Raw genomic sequence first — 20,532 nt, 5'->3', positions numbered from 1 at the left:
GGACTTCCGGTGGCAGGCTCTGGCGGCGGCATGGTCGGGAAGAGGGTGGGAGGTGCTCGGGCGGCGCTGGCTTCCGTTCCGCCCGTGCCGCCCAAGAGGGGCGACGCGGGGGCGTACCTATTAGCTCTAGCTGCGCAGTCAACGAATGCGATTTGAGTTCAGTGTCCACAGAGATTACCATATCTATGCATGAGTAGCTTTATGCATATAATATTATAGAAGAAATAGACCGATATTTATTTCAGTACGAATCATTATCCATTACCGTTCCATGTTAAACTATGTTTGCATTTATCACTGCCCCTGACGAAGTCCAAAAACCTTTGCTGCGCAAGCAGAGGACATCTTGAGGCAAGTTCTCGGTAGCAAATAACAGCATACCTGATCTGATGTACCAATGTGAAATTACCTTGGTCACAATTGCTTTCTGAAAGTTTCTGTCTGCCACAATATACATTTTTAAGCATTCATGATCATTTTTAAAGTATTCTCCCATAAACCCAAACGGATTGTATTCCCTAATGATAACTTGGGCACAAATTCTATAGTTCCATGAAGTTTATATATCTGCAGTGAGACGACAACAAACGACAAATTCTTCTGAATGTGACTAAAGAAAAGAAAAAGGAAAAAGAGCTACCATTCACAGGGCTTGTTTGGTTAGCTCGGATAGGCCCAGAAAAGAGGGCCTCAAGGGGTCTTGCGTCTCGGCCCATCTTCACTTTTATCTCACAATTCTCACCACGCCTTCAGCTTTCACCTCGGCCACAACGAACGAGAGAGAGAGAGAGAGAGAGAGAGAGAGAGAGAGAGAGAGAGAGAGAGTGACGGCGAGCTGAATAGTAGCGCCGCCCCGTCTGCGGCAAGGATGGCGCGGCCTCCAGGAAGGCGAGGTACGGCGGCCGCTATGGCCGCTAGTAACGGCCGAACCAGGTCCGATCGGTGAGATGTTAATTATTCACCTGAGCGTTGGTTTTCCTCTTTTCATGTAATGGTGAAGCATTCTTTTGGACGAAAAATGGCGGGGGCGCTGCTTAACTCTTAAGTGCTTAGAGGAAAGGAAATACAGGTCAAGTCTTAGGCATGTCATGCTCTGGCTGCAGAAAATAGATCTTACAGTTACAGGAAAGATACCTGATAAACTCTGATAACTGTTTGAGCATTTGGGGAGACGAATTTTTGCAAAAGGGTATGAAAGGATTTTCCAACGAAGTGAAGAATGATTCCAACTATGTCGCAGAAACATTTGCCAATGCTTTACCGAGTTGGTCCAGCTCTGAGCAAGAATAGAACAGGAACAGCACTTCAACGTTGCTGATAAAGTCGTTTCCGTTCCAGTCATGTTCAGTTATTGAGGTAAAGTGTCAATTGTCATACAAGCAAAGCAATACTGCTACTCTTCTTTTGCTGTGCTCGCGTGCTTTATTAAGGCCTTGTCATGATTGTCACTCCATCCTGAGATACCCTTTTGTTCTTTAAACCTCCAGGTTACCGTTTCTTCTCTGAACATGGTACAAGCCATTCCTTCAGTATTCTCAACTTTAGCTTTACTAGAGAGGCATACTTTGCGTGTTGTCGTAATCAGAGCATATTGCCATTCTGTTCCTGACTTCCTGTCTATAAGAGAGTACTGTAATGGACAATGGCCGACTCCCTTCCCAGCTATTGGTTTTGCTCATTTGCTGCCACCAGCCCGTTCTTGTTCTCAAAGGTTCCCAACGAAGTGACAGAAAATTCCATCCATCCTCCACAAACACCCCATCACCACCCGCAGAAAAAAAAACATCTGATCATTTGCCCATTACTCTTGTTCTTTCATAGATTCAATTATGCCTTTTGTTCATCAACTGTAGTAAAAAATCACAAAAAAAATTCGCTGCTTCCTGTACAGTTAGTCTGCATTTTTATGTCGTTTTATCCTTTTTATTTTACCTGCTCTTGTTTCGCGCCCTTTTCCCTTCGTGATAAGTTGAAAAAAAGTGAAAAATCTTCACTTTCCATTGTTCTTCTACACTACAACTAATGCCTTTGTTTCAGTTATTGGTTCTTACAAAACATAATTGATTTATTCCTTCATCCTTGCAATTACTTTCTTCTTCTAGCGACACATTGACACACCAAAATATTGATATGATCCAACCCCCTTCAAACTGAAACCCAGCAAGTCAACTAAGTCATATCTTGTCATCCACGCAATATCAACAAACTTTGGCACCAGCCACCAGGTACTAATATCCACCATTCTTGTTTCATGATTTGCTAGCACTAAAATTCTCTGAGTAATATAATGGTTGTGAACTGCTCATCTTTTCTCAGGACTATATATTATATAAGCAAGTGTTTCCTTCTGGAGCAGACTTGGAGAGACAATATATATTGGCAACCTTCAGGTTAAAGGTTTGCTTTCTTGGCGAAGGAACTGTGTGATATTATATCACACAGAGTTATTCCGCCTGGAAAATTCACTATAGACAACCAGCCAAAGCTAAATCAGAGGTAAATAAACACTAACTATAGCAGTGATTAACATTAAATTCAATTAAACCGATACATTAAAGTTTAAATGATTTTGTTATGATTACGCATGAAAGTAGAAATTTATTCATCTTAGAGGTAAATTTTATTTAAGATTTAGATCAAGTCCACTTTATCTAGAAGCACGAGTACCTTGCAACTTGCATATTTTGTCAATCCATCAACTGGTTCGACCCTGCCATACTATGTGAATCTAGGAGCTTGTCCCCATCAAGCCTCATGAAGGACACGATGTTTTTGTCAGGTCAGGACTACTAATTTTGAAACCAGGAGAATCTTCCTCCTATACATGGTTACAGTAGGTGTTAAAAAAAGTATTTTGCAGGACGCTCAACTCACATCTGTTTTGTGTGCTCCAGTAAAATTTTTGTAGAACCTTACTCATAATATACTTATAAAGGTAAATGTGATTAATTTTTGTATAAGCAGGTATGCAATCTAGATCTAATCATGTATAGATGTTAGCTTCTGAATGCTCAAATGTGAAATAAGTTCCTTTTTTGAATATTCTAACTCAGTGCCCTGATTTCTATTTTACAATTTCTAGCTACAAATAAATTTATCCAAATAAACTGCCTAGCTATTATATTGACCTGTGCATGTGTAGGTAAATAAAACAATGACCCCAATAGTAATTGTTTAATTGTTTAACTATTTATTCATGTCTTGTCTAAAAAACTTTGTGATTCTGTGTTAATAACCAGTTCGAATTACTTCTACCACTGGCAGGTTCCACAATTTGAGAATTTGAGTCAACTACTAACATTAGTCATGGCGGAACCATTTTCTTTTGAAATGCCATTGAATGAATGGCGTCATTATCTGCAAGACATCAACTTCTGGTATGTTACTTTTAAAATCTAATATGTATAAGTTTTGCTATTTTACTTTTAATTTGTACAGCAAACTCAAACTGGACAGTTACATACCCCTCTCCCTCTCCCCCTGAAAGGACATGACTTTCTCATCTGTTTAAAAAACACAAATCTCATAACTCAGAACTTTTCGTGGCAATAGTTACCATTCATTAAGCTAAGAACTAGAGATAGCAGCATATCACAGTTGTGAACCATTTGTGATAGAGTTTTTAGTTTTTCACAATGTGTGGTGACATCAATATCACAGGAACTTACACAAACAATTAATAGCAGCATACCACAGTTGTGAACCGTATGTAATAGAGTTTTCACAAATTTGTGATGAGCTCAAGTATCATAGGAACTTAGACATAGTCTTATGATAAGGAGTATGAACATTATGTGATAGTCCTTTTTGTATTGATATTCATCTACTTAACCAACTCTAGCAAACAAACCATGCATTCATCCCTTGGAGTATTGAATGCCATCTAAATAATACACTCAGGCCATTTTTGAGCAAGTTGTCATCATGTCATATTTCATAGATGCGACATGGCATTGACTTTTCTGCTTTCTTGTTCCTCTTCCTCTCTCTCCCGTACAATTTACCTTGCATTTCAATTCTTTCTTCTCTGTTTTTTTTCTCCTTCAAGGCAACAAGAAATTAAATTAACAGTCATGAAAGCTGAAAACGAAGGGGCACGGTCCTTTCACCTCATATACATGCATCAAGAGCACACTTACGGAGCACAACATATATACCGAGCACAATCACCTCATATACATGCATCTAGCTCCCTAAGCAAGAGCACACTTACGGAGCACAACATACCGAGCGCAATCACCTTTCCAATTTCAAGAATCAGCAACACTTGTTAGATACGACAGGAACTCTAGGTGCTAGTCTAGCAGGTAAAAGACTTACTTGGTGCATGAACTCGCCAATACGGTGTTGGTGAAGAAGCTGTTGACGCAGGAGTGGCGGAGACCGGCGGTGAGGTTTTGGCAGAGCTTCCCGTCGCTTGCAGCGCCCCCTCTAGATCGGTTAGGGTTTAGGTGTAGGTGGGGTGTCTGGCGGCTCAGGCGAACCTCATATCTGGTGCCCTGGCCCCCACCTCCTATTTATGGCACTGTGCGACGGGGGCCCACCAACCATACCAGGGTTGGGTTCCCCGATCAGGGTGCTGATCCAGGGCCCAATTGGCCTGGAGATCAATCTAACACCACTGTCCTAAAAAAGGTTAGTTTAAACATGGAAAAAACATCATAGTTCACAGCCAACGGTTTTCTATCTGCATCTGCCAAAAGAGGGTAAATGATATGGCTGCATGCTGCTTTAGGATCAAAGGATACTAGCTAGCTAGAGGGTTTCAACTAATTTTGCAAAATTAGCAACTGCGATTAGTGGAAAATAAATAACTCACAACAACACAACATATCCTATGTCAAGTTTTGCGACCTAGCCACCTAGGTAATAAGAGCAATCCAGTACCTAGTAATATAAATTTGCTCAAAGTAACTTGCACATATATAAGTTGAGTTCAAGAGATAAACAATCACAAGACAATAATTTTATTCCATGGTACTAATGACTTGTCCGTCACACTTGATCCACGATAAGGTGGACTATAAGTTGCAGCCGCCTGTGTCAACACACCTCTTAATGCTGAACCACCTCAGATCAGAATGTCCAAGCCTCGATTTCACTAGAGATGCTCTTCATCTCTCTTGCTAAGACGAGCATATAACACCCTTCACAAGAACAACCAGGTTTTGTATAATTTACAACCTCAACAGTTTTGTCTTCTAAGAATCGTCTAGGATGCAGCAACCTCAAGTAACAGGCCAGCGACACTTGTTTGATGGTAGAATGCTCTCATTCTCTCAAGAAATGGATTACAGAACAAATGAGAGGAAGAAGAGGAATTCAAGAAACTCATGTTCGGAATGCTAATGGAGAACCTCCTCGCTGTTGGCGAAGGAGTATATATATGCTAGGACACAGGAACTAGGGTTTACTCTTACTCATAAAATCTTACCCAAAACTTTGTAAGATCAGTTACATGAGCCATGCAAGCATTTCTACCCCATGTGGCATAGAGTAAATGAGAGCGAGCAAAGCCGTATCTTCACAAAGAGATGGGTTTGGCACAAGATATGATGGCCAACACAATTTATGATATTTTATAGACAACACAATAACCATGGTATGTGTCTTTTTGTGTAATCATTAATTAGTGTAGAATATTGAGAAACAATTTAATAGACAACCCATACTGGAAGGCCGCTCGTGTCGTCCCCCTCCCCCTAGGGTGCCTCGAGTGGACCGCCGCCACCACCACTGTAGCCCCTCCCCTTCCCTCCACCTTGCTGCCACCGGAGTGCCATGCCGGAAGCCCGTGCAGGCGTGAGGATGGCGGCAGCGAGCCTCCTCCAGCGGGTCTCCTCCCCCCACTTGGCCTTCTCTTTTTGCTCCAAAAGCTACCATGACCGAGCGAGCTCCAATGGGTTACAGTTGGCTCTGCAGGACGCCAGAGGCTAGATCCACCCCCTATTCAGCTGGATCTAGCATCCACTCCCCCTCTCCCCACCTCCCCCGTCCTGGCTTGGTGATACCCACCGGCAGCCATAGCAACCGGTGCTAGCGGCGGGAGTGCGGCCTCCCGAGCCGGATCTGGTCCACCTACTACCGGATTCGGTGTCTTCTCGGTCAGCAGCAGTAGGGCCCCATATCTTGCCCGCCAGCGCGATGGGTTGGCATTACGGATGCTCGCCGCTCTCTCAAGCCATGCTCCCCAGCACGGACCGTGTACGAGGCATGGCTCTACAACTCCCTTCTCGGTGGCTACGCTACGCCGGTGGTGGGTCGGGAAATCGCTAGGAGAAATCATAGCCAAGTGTTCTATTGGTGCCAACAACGACGATATTTTTTGTCTGCATGAAGTGGGTTCATTCATAAGCCAGGAGCACATTATACGTGATTAGATGGCGGGCACAAAATCACATTTTTGTTCTAGGTAATCATATCTGGTGAAATAACGTTTAGCGGACATTCCATCATTTGGGCATTTCACCTTCCAACAGTAGCTTCCTCACCTCCTGCACCACACATCTTTACCAACAATATCCCAATATTTTTAAAAAAAGTAAAGCTGGCATACCATCAACCCCTGGAGCTTTGAGACCGCCCATGCGATTCAATGCTTTTTAATCTCGTCATCATTATACTCCCTCAATAGGAACTCATACATCATCTCAGGTGAAACATTGGGATGAACTTGATAAAGGAGCTAGTCATATGACCTGCACTTGATTCAAACAAGTCAGCAATAAGAGTTCTAAGCCCCACCGCCTCCGCCACAATCATCTTTCGCAAATCTCCTAATTTTATTCCTCCTTTTTCTCTCGGATGCATATGCTTTGTTCTCTTAATCTTAATCCATTTCTCCAGCTCACCTAATATGTTCAATGGCTTCATAAAGTGTTATAAGTGCAATTTAATTGTTCCTGTTTTGCAAAAAAAAAATGATTTATATTGCCTAAAAGAATATTTGAACATATATTTTTGGTCATCAGAACAACAACACAAAAATTTATGCAGGCCACCTTTCTACTTATGTTTTTTTAAAGAAAGCCATCATGGCAAGCTTATTTATTCAATTAACAGTTATATCGTGAACTAACATAGATTACCATGTGCCTGGAATCCAATTTTGAAGAAAAGAAAGAATTATTTTGCTTGTCTTTCCCACCCCCAGTGTTAACGACATCATTTTCACTCAGATATGCACCCGAATTCTTATAATTATTATTGTTATCATTATCAAATAAGTTTGTTGATAAAACATGCATAAAAAAGTGATTTTATATGTCAACGGACAAGGATGTACAGTATCGGCATTAAGCTTCATGTTTGCTGTTTTCAGAATCGTCAAACGTGAGAATAAAAATAAAATAAAAGGGCAGGCATAAAAGAGAATATGATTAACAAATTACTCAACATTGAGCACGAGTTGTTCAAAAAGCACGTAACGGATCCTTTTTTATTTGTGCTGCCAGGTTGAAAGGATTTCTCAAGAGCCCTGCATATCGTGACTTGGAATTAAAACTCGACAGGTATGCACTCGTGCACTGGAATGTTGGGGTGGGACCCGCAGCATGTTTCACACGAGCTATATCAAGCATCGTCCGGGAGGTCATGATCAAGAAACGTGGTCCCTTTGACCACGTGATAGAGGTGGACATGAAGCAGGCGTTAGTGCTTGGAACGAGGCTCAGTATTAATGACAAGCTGGCCATCAAAGTGGCGGAGCAGCTTGGGCTACTGGACCAAGAATACGACAGGCTAAAAGCAGAGGGCGATGAGCTGTGGTACTATACCTATGGCCAGCAGGATGCAACGGACTCCTTGCGAGAAAAGTTACAATCAACGGTTTTTCAAATATTGAAAAAGCTGCTGGAGAAGAAGTACCTGCTGGTGATTAACAACCTCAATGAGCCCATTAAGCCCATCAAGCTTAGTGCTTTCACAGAAGACTTATTATACCTTCCTCCTCCTGGGTTGGAAGACTCTTTCTGGATTGTATCCGGCACCTCCAAAGATGTCTATGACAGGAGCAAGCCGGATTATGATTGTATCGTTGATTCTTTCAGTGGGGATGACATATTGATGCTTACTCTCTACTCACTGCATCAGACAGCCAAGTACATCTTGGGCGTGACCGGCCACAAAGATGAACAATATTGGCACCACGTGGCCGTCCGGTGCTTTCACTACATCCTCATGCTGCTCATTCCACACTGTTCATATGCCCATAGAGATGGAGATCAGCAGAGTTCTGATGCACTAGCTGATATTACTTCAGATGAGCAGCTGATACGTCAATGGGCCATACAGGGCCTCATTACTGGCGTGCTAGAAAGAACAACGGAGGTGACAGCAGCTGACTGCCAAGGCAAATACAATAATATATACCAAGTGGGAAATGTCATCCTTGAAGCTTTTCGAGAGTACTCGTTGCTGCAGCTTCCCTTTTCACCTGCAACTAAAGTTGATGAAGCCACAAAATCTGCTGCACACTTCCTAGCTTGTTATAATCTCGTTGCAGAGTGCCACACAACAGAAGAAGTTTTTTTTTGTGAGGGAAATCATCCTGGATTGGAGCGCATGCGGTGGATCTCACATCTGGGTGATCAAGGATGGCATGTAAGCAGAGAATGGTTAAGGCAGGGAGCCAGCGGCCCAACAACACTCATTATAAGGCATTGCCCCCAGCAGTCGAGGTTGTTCATGAAGCTTCAATCTAATCATTTCTTGGCCAAGCTTTCTTGCCTTCATGTTTTGGATCTTTCCTACACTCCTCTAGAATCACTTCCTCCTTCAATCTGTTGTCTCCAAAAACTCCAATTGCTTTCTCTTAGGGGCTGCTATAACCTCAGAAGTCCATTCAGCTTCCCAGATACAGAAATTACTCTCCGTGAAAACAACAACAACAAAAAGCTCAGCTCGCTCTACTACTTCGATCTCTCCTATTCAAATATAAGCAACTTCCAAGGCGACTTCTTCCATAACATGCCTAATCTAAAAGAGCTCCTGCTTGTCAAATGCTCCAACCTTGAGGAGATGCCACCCTCCATTGTTGCATTGTCTAGTCTAACAACACTCGAGCTCACAAGGACTCAAATAAAATCTTTTCCTAGGGAGATGTTTGAGGAAATGAAGAAGCTCCAATCACTCAAGCTAACCGAGAACAAGAAATTGTTGTTTGTACCAGGGTTGGTTTCCAAATTATGTGGCTTGATCAATATACATATTGAAGGATGTGAGCCAATGACAGAAGTAGAGGTAACTTTAGAGAGGCACCCAACCCTGAGATCATTCACATTCATCGGTGCACCTCATATGAGGCGGTTGTCCTTGCGTGGATGTACAATGTTGGAGCATGTTGACATTAAGGAGGTTGATGCTTTGGAGGAGCTTGATTTGTCTGCTACAGCTATCAGAGAGCTCCCAGAGGACATTCCTAATCTACCCCAGCTTAGGCGATTGCTTCTCATGGGCGTTCCATTCCTCAAACGATTTCCTTGGCATAAGCTACAGAGACTCCCAGGTGTGTTTTGCTTGGATCAATGCTCAGACAAAACTGGTAATCATTCCAATCCACAAGATGCTCAGGTGTGCGTAAGTGATTCCAGATTCTTTTATAGCTTCGACTCGAGCACCAGGGATTTAGTAAGAGGTGGAAGCCTTTTGAAATCTTTCTATGTTCGAGTTACATCATGCAAGGCCACAACTAGGGAGATACATGATGAAGAGGACATGGTGAAAACCGACAGGCTTCAAGTAGCACTGACAGCATATGCTGATGTAAACCATCACTATCTGACAGATGGAGTAGTCTTTATGGTGTCAATGGATGACGTGCCTCCCTTTCGGGAGGCTGAGCGTCACCTGGAGATCTCAGCCGTGGATCGGTATCCCCGTGGTCTAGATTATCTTCTACGAGTCACAAAGTCAATTAGCATGTCAGATGACACTCACATCTCCTGTCTCGGTGATCATCTGGGTTATTTGGATAGTGAGCTGGAGGAATGTAAGCTGCAACGGTGCCATCAGATGCAAGAAGTCTTTAGTGACTATGTGAGAACTGTGAGGCATGCATTTGTCTCCCATCTGAAAAGTCTAACCCGTTTCAACCGTGGTGACTCCCCTGGTTTCGATACACTGAAGCACCTACACCTAGAGTACTGCCCGAGATTGGAGGCTGTAATATCAAGTCCATCTGCACTGCCAAGTCTTGTGACACTGGACATCCGCTTCTGCTACAACCTCAAGGCAATTTTCTACGACGACGGCATTAATGATCCTTGTAATTATTACGAGCTCCCTCGCCTCCGAAGGATACGCCTCCAGGAGCTGCCACTTTTGGAGAAACTCCACGTCGACAACCCCATCCTGACCGCGCCCGCGTGGGAGGAGCTCCACGTCCGTGGGTGCTGGAGCTTGCGCCGCCTCCCGCGCCTCGACCAGAAACCAGACAAGGCCGTGAAGGTGAGTGGGGAGCGGGCCTGGTGGACCAAGCTGTGGTGGGACGACGTGCCTTCGCATCGCGGCAGCTACGAGGCCAGGCTTCCCCCGGCGTCCGCCTCCATCCGCGAGCGTGTCGTCATCAGGACTTACCTCAGATGATGAAGGAATACATACCATGCTCAAGCCTACAAGTTGATCAAGTTAATCGGTACGTGATGTGATTTTCAATCTCCATTTGCCGTCATATATCCACACGTAAGTATTGAAAAAATGTTCCGCTCCCCACCAGCCCCGCTCCTCCCCCCCGCCGCTGCGCCGCCAACCACCGCCGGCGCCAACCGCCCACCGCCGCCAAGCCCCTGCGAACCCGCACCTCACCCAGCCCCTACAGCCCCCATCCCCTTTATCCCCACCCTCCAAGCGAGCCTGGGAGCAGTTCTTCAACAGCTCCCCGCCGCCGCCCCCCCGGCTCCTCCGACGGTCGGCGTTTGAGGCCGATTGGGTGCCGAGCTCACCGGATCTGCAGGCCACCGCGCCGGATCCGGAGCCCCCACTGCTGGATCTTCTACCCAGCAGCACCAAATCAGCTCCCGGGGTGAAGGATGGGACGCGGTCTTACGCGGAAGTCGTCAGAGCCAGACGCTTCAATACTCCAACCGGCCGAGCCTATCTGCACCACCACGGAGAAGACCGCGCTCCTACCCATGGGGGACGGAGTAACTCCGACGACAAGACGACTACGCGGCGCATTCAAGGCTCTACGTCAGCGGCGCCACGCCCCGGACCTCCGTACGGCGGAGTAATGGACATACCTCAGCACAATCCGGCGAGCCATGACTGGCAACCAGTGCGAAGCCGACGGACGCGGCGGCAAGCGCGGCCCGAGGAGCAGCGACGCGACGGCGGACACGACCGGAGCCACAGCGACAATTCAAGGCGGCCACCAAACAGGGCGCTGCTCGCCTTCAAACGGGCGACTGAGGGCCGCTGCTTCCGGTGCCTCGCCCCCAATCACCTCGCCTCGGCATGCCGTGACCCCGTCCGCTGCTTCCGGTGCCGGCGCTTCGGGCATAGGGAGCGCGAGTGCAGGGCGCCACGGCCACACCTTCATCAGAGGCCCGACACTCACAAGTCTCCTTGCCCGCCGCCGCCACCTACACATCCTTGCACACTGCCGCCATCTCCACAGCCACGCGAAGCTGCTCCTGCTCGCCGCCTGCCGCCCAACAACGTCCGCCATTCGACACATCGCCACTTCCCCCATCGCCACCCCCCCGCCGCCGGGTCCTATCCACCTCAATCAAGAACCACCACAACTACAATGGCCATAGGAGACCCAAATACGCGGCCAGAAGCTGAAACGGTGTTCGTCTCCACTACCTTCCACCTTGAGCACGATGTGCGGGACTGGGAAGCCTGTGCACTAGTCCCGTGGGCATTGCATCTGCCACCGGACGCCGGCGACAGGGACATCGCCAGACTCCTCACCAGGGAACTCCACCTGCGGCCAGGCGACGTCACCGTCACGCTCCATCAACCTGAACCTTATCTCATCCGGTTCGAGCAGGCGGAACACGCGGTGGAGGCACGGCGGAGAGGACGATTCACAGGCGACGGCATCGACATCTGCCTCCGCACCTGGCGAAGCCTCACACATGCTCTCGGCTTCCGTATCTTCTACAGGGTCCGCCTCTGCCTCGACGACATCCTGTCGCACGCCTGGACACCGGAGATCGTCGAGCGCGTCATTGGGCACAAGTGCGCCCTCCAGCATATCGTCACTGACCTTCTTCAGCCGGCGGACTCCAGGCATATTGAGTTGTGGGCTTGGACGGTGGATCCGAGCGAAATCCCGAAGAAGGTATGGCTTGCTTTTACTCATAATCCAGCAGCACAATCATCCACATTTGCAGTTTCGGCCGAGCCCCTGCAGCTGCCTTGGCAGCAAGGGACCCGATTTGAGGTCTTCATCCACTTGCCACTTCTGGAGGACTACTCGGCGGCAGCGCGTGATCTCTAGCAAGCCATCGATAATCCGCAAAGCATCGTCCCCATCCGGCGACGCTACGAATGGCGCTACGGCCTCGTCGACGGCGCGCCCTCGGATGCCAGATCACGCTTCCCGGCGCGACTCCCCCGACCGCCGAGAGAGCACATTAGTGCGGATCCTCACCGTGCTGAACCAAGTGGAGGACGGCGCGCGTCTGCGGGCGGCCACAGAACAGAGCATGGCGCCCGAGCTGCAGGGGATGATGGGGAAGATGGACGATGGCGCGATGACAGCACCCGTCAGCAACAGCGTACCAAAGAAGACCGTCACAGGCGCCGCCCGGCGCGGCAGCGCTGTGATGACTGGCCGTTCGTCTGGCCGTCCCGCCGAGAAGACGACGACGACCATCAAGACGGTGACTATGAACACCCAGGATAGGGGCGGCAGACCGGCTTCGACTCCTGGTGGGATTCGGGGAAGGTGTGCCATGACCGCACACGTTCCCCCCCAAGGCGAAGCTACGCTCCTCCGCAGGGACGACGACACGAAGATGGTGCACCGGGGCTAACCAGCCTAGCCCCATCGCAGCTCCAAGCTCTCTTCGCGGCGCAAGCGGCAGCACTGAAGCACTACGTCCAGCACTAGGTAACCGCAGTACCCCCAATGACTGACTCTTCTACCTTGGGCGCCAGGAAGAGCTTCTGCCACGCCGGAGCCGATGAGTACATCCGCAAGGCGTGCTGGCTCGCCGACCGCCTCGGCATCGATGATGCGGCGCCAGGGGAAAAGGCCTGGTCCGATCCAGTTCCGCTGCCGCGAGTCTTCGACCGGCTCCGCGCGACGCTGCTACAGGACTCGACGGCGACGGCGGCAGTGGCGTCTCCATCTGTCCAAGAGGTGCCGCGCGTCTTCGACCGGCTCCGCGCGACGCTGCTACAGGACTCGACGGCGACGGCGGCGGCGGCTTCTCCAGTCCAAGAGGTCAGCCGGGCGCTTGATGCCCTGTGCGTCGAGGCTGCACTGGAACTTGTAGGGGGTGCGGCCCAGCAGAATGAGCAGGCTGCGGCCCAACACCCAACGGGCAAGTTGCTCGGCAAGGAGGCCCAACAGGTGGGGGCCCAAATAAATGCTGTTCCTGCTCATCTGCCACCGCGAAGGACAAATGAGGCGGGCGGCCCATCTCGAATTGGGCCAAGGGAGACGGCTTCTCCTGTGGGGGATGATAATGGGCTGACCCACAACTCAATCACTGAGTGTTTCACTGCGGCCCAACGCACCCTGCTGAACAAACCTAGCGCCCACCAGACGCCCATCCACTCTATAAGGCCAGAGTAGCACACGCCATCACCTCCTGCGCCACAGACAACACAAATCATCCCAGCACCACAAATTGACGATCTCTTTGCAACACCGCCGCCACCAGCACTGCCGCAGCAACCACCGCAACGCATGCGTAGGGGCCGCACCTTTGATACGAGCAAAGTGCGGCGGAGCGCACGCCTAGCCAAAAAGCCATCTATGCCAGCAGTCGAGCGTGCACAACGAAACCTCTAGAGAAAATTAGGTGTAGGCAACGACGAGATGGCACCGATCGAGCAAGTGTTGCAAGATTTTCTTAACATGTTTCAGGGGGCGCTACCGGACTACGTCATCTCCGCCATGACCGCCCTCTTCGACCTTGACGACGACGCGGCGGACCAAGTGAACGAAGCGCTTCTCCTGATGGCAGGGGATGATGTGGGAGAACTCCAGCAGTTGGACCATGCGGCTGCATGAGTGCCCTGCCAGGACAATTGCATCAAGTGTCTCACTACTCTATTATGTATCGCTGCTACTACTACTACTACTACTGCTACCGCGACGTTTATGTAATTTCTAATTCAGCTCCTCACCCTGCTGGCTGCGACCTTCGGGGAGGACTTCATCTTAGCCCTGCTGGCTGCGACCTTCGGGCAAAAACCTTGAACTCCAAACTATGCCACGACTACTACTACGAACCTAAACCTGCGGCGACAGCTATTACGGTGATAAAATGCGACAACGACAACAGGAGTGATTTAGTAGCAGCACCACATACGAACAGTGACCAGCGCATCTACGAGCTTACTATTCCGCGTGTCACAACACCACTACCGCAGGAGTCGCTGCAAAATCCGCAAAAACGACCAGTACAACTTCATGCGCCACAAAATAAATTAAATGACTGACAACTTCCAAATTTTGAGCTGGAATATGAGAGGGCTAAATGCACCAGCAAGATGTCTCACAGTTCGCGAAACCATTGCGGCGACAACATGCCATATCGCATGCCTGCAAGAAACAAAGATGCAAAACATCGACGCGGCTCTAGCTAACCTCCTAGGGGGATCCCGCTTAAATAACTTTACATTCCAAGCAGCTTCAGGCACGAAGGGCGGTATCCTCTTACTCTGGGATGAAAGAGTGTTTGACATACAGGACATTCAAACAAACCGGTTCTCGATCTCAGCAACAGCAATAGTTAAACACAGCAACGTTCGCTTCAAACTCACGACGGTATACGGCCCATCGCGACACTTAGCCAAGCCGGCCTTCCTTCGCCACCTGCGAGCAATGACGCTAGAGTACAACACTCAATGGCTCATACTGGGTGACTTTAACTTAATATACAGTGCAAGAGACAAGAACAACAACAACCTCAATAGGAGGCTTATGAGGCGTTTCAGAGCAACAATTAATTACTGCGGCCTTAAAGAAATACCACTACAAAACAAGAGATTCACCTGGAGCAACGCGCGGCATCAACCGACGCTAACGCGAATCGACAGAGTTTTCTGCAATGCACCCTGGGACCTACACTTCAACGACCACGTCCTCCATGCTCTCTCTTCCTCGCATTCAGACCACTGCCCTTTGCTACTGGTGCAACAATCGGGGCCGCGCAAACCGACACCATTTAAATTCGAAAACTTCTGGACACGGTTACCAGGGTTTCATGAGATTGTTACCAAGGAATGGTCAAAGCCGACCACCCACACTGAGCTGTTCCATAGGCTGGGCTACAAACTACACAAAACAGCTCAAGCACTGCGATCATGGAGTCGAATGCCAATCTCTGAGGCTCGATTAAAAATGCATATGGCTCAAGAAGTCATTCTACGCCTCGACGTAGCCGAGGAAGCAAGATTGCTCACTGCACCGGAGCACAGTCTACGGAGCAAACTCAAAAACAGACTGTTAGGATGGGCAACCATAGAAAAAGCAAGAAGGAAACAGTGCTCTAGGATAACCTATCTACGACATGGTGATGCAAATACTAAGTTTTTTCACCTCAAGGCAAATTGGAGAAGAAGAAAAAACTTCATTCAACGTTTGCGGATGGGAAATGACTGGGCCGTAACGCACTCACAAAAACAGCAGATAATCCAGAATCATTTCGATGGTGTGATGTCTGCCCCACCTGCCCGCACCAAAACTTTCGACTGGGAAAAACTACAGTTTCCACCAGTGGATCTAACCGGCATTGACAACCCTTTTTCGGATAAGGAAATAGAAAATGCAATAACTGCCCTGCCCAAGGACAAAGCGCCGGGACCAGATGGCTTCACTGGCTTGTTCTTCAAATCGTGCTGGAATATAATTAAAGGAGATATTATAGCAACAGTAAACGCCTTCCACGCGGGTAGATGCAACGACCTAAATTTGCTCAACTCGGCCAACATTGTACTAGTACCCAAAAAGGATGGAGCCGAGAGTATCAATGAATTCCGACCGATAAGTCTCATACATGCAATAGCAAAGATAATTACCAAAATGCTGGCCACTAGGCTTCAACCCTACATGGACAAATTGATATCGCCAAGCCAAAGTGCCTTCATTAAAGGACGAAGCATCCACGACAATTTCCTTTATGTTAGGAATATGGCAAGAAGATTCCACAGGCACAGAATGCCGACGTTGCTAATGAAGCTAGACATCTCAAAGGCTTTTGACTCGGTACGCTGGGACTACCTGCTTGAATTATTGCAACACAGAGGATTTCCCACAAGATGGAGAAACTGGATCACGGCTTTACTAACCACATCAACCTCCAAGGTCCTGATAAACGGCATTCCATCTGACCCAATAATGCATGGACGAGGACTACGACAAGGAGACCCCCTGTCCCCCTTCCTCTTCATCCTGGCGATAGATCCACTGTATCAATTCATACACATGGCGACGGGCATGGGACTACTCAAAAAGCTAGGTGGTCGTACGCCGCGCACCAACATCTCTATGTACGCGGATGACGCGGTCATCTTCATAAAGCCAACTCAAGCAGACGTCACAAATGTCACAAAACTATTGAACCTATTCGGTGAGGCTACAGGACTACAAACAAATCTACAAAAGACAACTGTGGCCCCCATTAGCTGCAATAACGTGGACCTAGATGAAACCCTCTCCGAGTGGCCGATCACTCGCACAGGCTTTCCGCTAAAATACCTTGGGCTACCACTTGCGATAAGACGTCTACGGAAAGTGGACTTTCAGCCACTAATAGACAAAGCAGCTAAGAAGCTATCTGGATGGCACAATCGCAACATTACACAAGCAGGCCGAGTCTGCCTCACCAAAGCTGTGCTCTCGGCGCAACCGTTATATCTGCTAACAGTCTTAAAACCTCCAAGCGAAGTAATGGAAGAAGTCGACAAAATCAGGAAACGGTTCGTTTGGGCCGGAGGTAGTATGCTGACAGGCGGCAAATGCAAGGTCAATTGGATGAAATCCTGCTTACCGAAAGAAAATGGCGGACTAGGAGTGTTGAACCTCACTAATTTCGCTAGAGCCTTGAGACTGCGCTGGCTTTGGCATGAGTGGGAATCCCCGGGGAAAACATGGATCGGAATGGGCACCCCATGTGACGACTCTGACCAACATCTATTCGCGGCTTGCACAACTATCACAGCGGGCAATGGACGCAAAACAAGCTTCTGGCACTCAGCTTGGGAACGGGGAACTAGACCAAAGGACATTGCGCCCAACCTATATAAACTATCCAGGAGGAAACATAAAAAACTCGCAGAAGCCCTACACAATAATAGCTGGGTGGCGGACATTAACATCCATGTCGGACTGACAACACAACACTTGCAAGAATTCGTCACTTTATGGCGGCTACTAGCACCAGTAACGCTGCAAGAACAACAGGAAGACACAATCCGTTGGAAATTCACACAAAACGGACAGTACTCAGCGGCATCAGCATACAAGGCGCAGTTCCTAGGCTCCACTTATGCACCACACAGCAAAACAATATGGAAATGCTGGGCGCCACCGAAATGCAAATTCTTCGCGTGGTTGATACTACAGGACCGAGTCTGGACAGCTGATCGACTTGCGCGACGAGGATGGCCTCACTCACCAAATTGTCCTTTATGCCGCGGACAACAAGAGACAGCACATCACATCCTGGCCCAATGCAGATACACCAGGCGAATATGGAGCCACGTTGCCAATTGGGCTTCGCAACCCAGCATACAACCCTCGGAATGGCACCCAATCGACAACGCCCTCGATTGGTGGATCAACATGACGACAAGGACTGAAGCACCTCGGAAAGGAGTTGGCTCTATGGGACTGCTAATAATATGGGAACTCTGGAAGGAGCGAAATTGACGAATTTTTAACCACCAAGAGATGGCAACCACCTCAATGTTGGCAAAAATCAAAGAGGAAGCAAGCACCTGGATATCAGTGGGGGCGAGAGCCTTAGCGTCTTTTTTATCAAGAGAGTAATAGCGCTACGAGATTAATTTTGTAACTTCCTTGTAACTTTCATGTACTATTCTACTATCTCAATGAAATAGGCACTGTCCCGTGCCCATTCGTTCAAAAAAAAAATATATCCACACGTTCAGCTTCCAAACATTTTGATTAGATTTGTCGATTCCACAGCAATAAGTCAGCAACATCCGTCGCCCCATTCATGCACACAGCCTGCGTCTCCAGTTTCGCCTGCTGCATGCGCCTCCTCCCAAAATTTGATTGGTTCAATGTATGCCTTGTTATGGTATTTCCAAATAAGGTTTAGCTTCGTCTTACTGCTTCATCGACCGGCCTCCCACCCAGCAGGCCGGCCCATCCAGCAGTAGCAGCTCAACCAGATTGTATATTATATTTCAGCCAGTGTGTGTTGTTGTGTGCTAATTTGCTTGGATCAGTTTGACAGTTTGTGCGGTGACTTTGCTTGCCTGTGACAAGTGAAACTTGTGTAATAATTAATACTCCCTCCATCCTAAATTATTATTCGTTTTAGCTTTTGTAGATACATAATTTTTGCTACGTATCTGAACATAATATATATCTAGATGCATAGCAAAAGTTACGTATCTAGAAAATCCAAAACGAATAGTAATTTGGACGGAGCGAGTATAAGTTTGTTTGCTACAATAGTGTGGGAGTGCATGTTTTGTTCCCACTCATGATCAGCATGCATGACCATCTCGGCATGCTAAGCACGTAATGTGCGTATGATGCGTACGTGTTGTTGAACCTGTCGTCATTTGATTATATATGTATTGAATTGGATATAACTGAGTTTTCTTTGTGTGAAATTAATAAAGTTTGTTTAATTTGCTGCATTGTTTCATCTAGTAGTAGTGTGGATATTTGCTTCATGGGCTGATCTGCGCTAATCTGGTATCAAGTAAATTATGCAAAAACCGGCACTGACGATCGAGTTTTTCTTTTTCTGAAAAAAAAATCAAGGACCGAGTTTCTAAATAAGTACAAATTTCTTATTCGAGGTTTGAACACGACTCTGGAAACTAGGAAATGTTGATTGGATATCTCAAGTCAATTCAGCTCTTCACATCCAATTCATCAACGGGTACTCCAGTCACTGGGTAGCTTAGTTTAGAAAGAACCACAAGGTGGAACTAAAGCAACGGTAGACTGCATGCAGATTGATCGAAACCATTGTTGCTTTGCTCTTTACATCTTTTGTTTCTTTATAAAAAGAAGAAAAGAGAGAGCACTGCCAGATGTATGCCTTTAATTTACTCCCTTTAGTCTGGCGTCTAACCTTCAATCTTCTCCCTTTTTAGTATTATTACTAAATGTTCCTAAATCAATGATCATGTCTTGCATGGAACACTGAACAGAGCTTAATTTGTATAGTATCATTGAGCGCGTGCTCTACCTGCATGCATTATTGTTGCTGCAAAGCATCCATTAATTATCGGGAAGTTCTAGTCTTCTAGAGCGTACGGCCCATAAGCCTAGTTGATTTCATTCATATGGACTCTAGAGGAGGCCCAAACCTTCTTGCTGCAACTTCCATTTTCTACTACAACTAAAGCTGATGAAGCCACAAATTCTGATGCACACTTCCTAGCGGCCTCATTGCAGAGAACCACACAACATATGATGAACTTTTTGAGGGCAATCATCCTTGGCTACAGCGCATGCAGTGCATCTCGCATGTGGGCAGTCAAGGATGGCATGTAAGCAGAGAATGGTTAAGGCAGGGAGCCAGCGGCTCAACAACACTCATTATAAGGCATTGCCCTCAGCAGTCGAGGTTGTTCACGAAGCTTCAATCTAATCATTTCTTTGCCAAGCTTTCTTGCCTCCATATTCTAGATCTTTCCTACACTCCTCTAGAATCACTTCCTCCTTCAATCTGTTGTCTCCAAAAACTCCAATTGCTTTCTCTTAGGGGCTGCTATAACCTCAGAAGTCCATTCAGCTTCCAGATACAGAAATTACTCTCCGTGAAAACAACAACAACAAAAAGCTCAGCTCGCTCTACTACTTCGATCTCTCCTATTCAAATATAAGCAACTTCCAAGGAGACTTCTTCCATAACATGCCTAATCTAAAAGAGCTCCTGCTTGTCAAATGCTCCAACCTTGAGGAGATGGCGAGATGCCACCCTCCACCGTTGCTTGCGATGCCTCCCGCAATTCCTCAGTAGTTATATCGACCGGTAGCTTTTGAATTGGTTCAGGCTTCTTTGTTTTCTTAACAGGTTCTTTCGTCTTTGGTTGCCTTGGCTTGGAAGGCAGCGGTCGCGGCTTCTTCAGAGGTGCTGCAAGTTCCTTGCTCACACTAGAGTTTAGTCCCAGCGACGGTGATTAGGGAGGGGTGTT

The 20,532-nt window shown here is 47.5% G+C and overlaps 1 protein-coding gene across 4 annotated transcripts; it reads left to right on the top strand.

Annotated features, from left to right (window-relative positions):
• The first annotated feature begins 1,017 nt into the window (after positions 1–1,017).
• Positions 1,018–18,829, top strand: LOC101769676. 4 transcript variants are annotated; one of them, XM_022828750.1, is made up of 6 exons: positions 1,018–1,356; positions 2,103–2,225; positions 2,317–2,496; positions 3,265–3,377; positions 7,455–10,633; positions 18,335–18,829. In XM_022828750.1, the coding sequence occupies exons 4-5, from the start codon at positions 3,307–3,309 to the stop codon at positions 10,582–10,584; spliced, it is 3,201 nt and encodes a 1,066-aa protein (XP_022684485.1). In that variant the 5' UTR covers positions 1,018–1,356; positions 2,103–2,225; positions 2,317–2,496; positions 3,265–3,306; the 3' UTR covers positions 10,585–10,633; positions 18,335–18,829. The 4 variants fall into 4 exon arrangements, with proteins under 4 accessions (XP_022684485.1, XP_022684486.1, XP_004975493.1 ...); XM_022828751.1 differs by lacking the exon at positions 1,018–1,356 and having other exon boundaries at positions 1,379–2,225; positions 18,318–18,829; XM_004975436.3 differs by lacking the exons at positions 1,018–1,356; positions 18,335–18,829 and adding an exon at positions 14,045–14,464 and having other exon boundaries at positions 1,379–2,225.
• The last annotated feature ends 1,703 nt before the right edge of the window (positions 18,830–20,532 follow it).

This window comes from Setaria italica, chromosome VII (genome assembly GCF_000263155.2).
Source record: "Setaria italica strain Yugu1 chromosome VII, Setaria_italica_v2.0, whole genome shotgun sequence".
Lineage (NCBI taxonomy): Eukaryota > Viridiplantae > Streptophyta > Magnoliopsida > Poales > Poaceae > Setaria > Setaria italica.
This window is presented reverse-complemented; position numbering and strand designations above follow the sequence as displayed.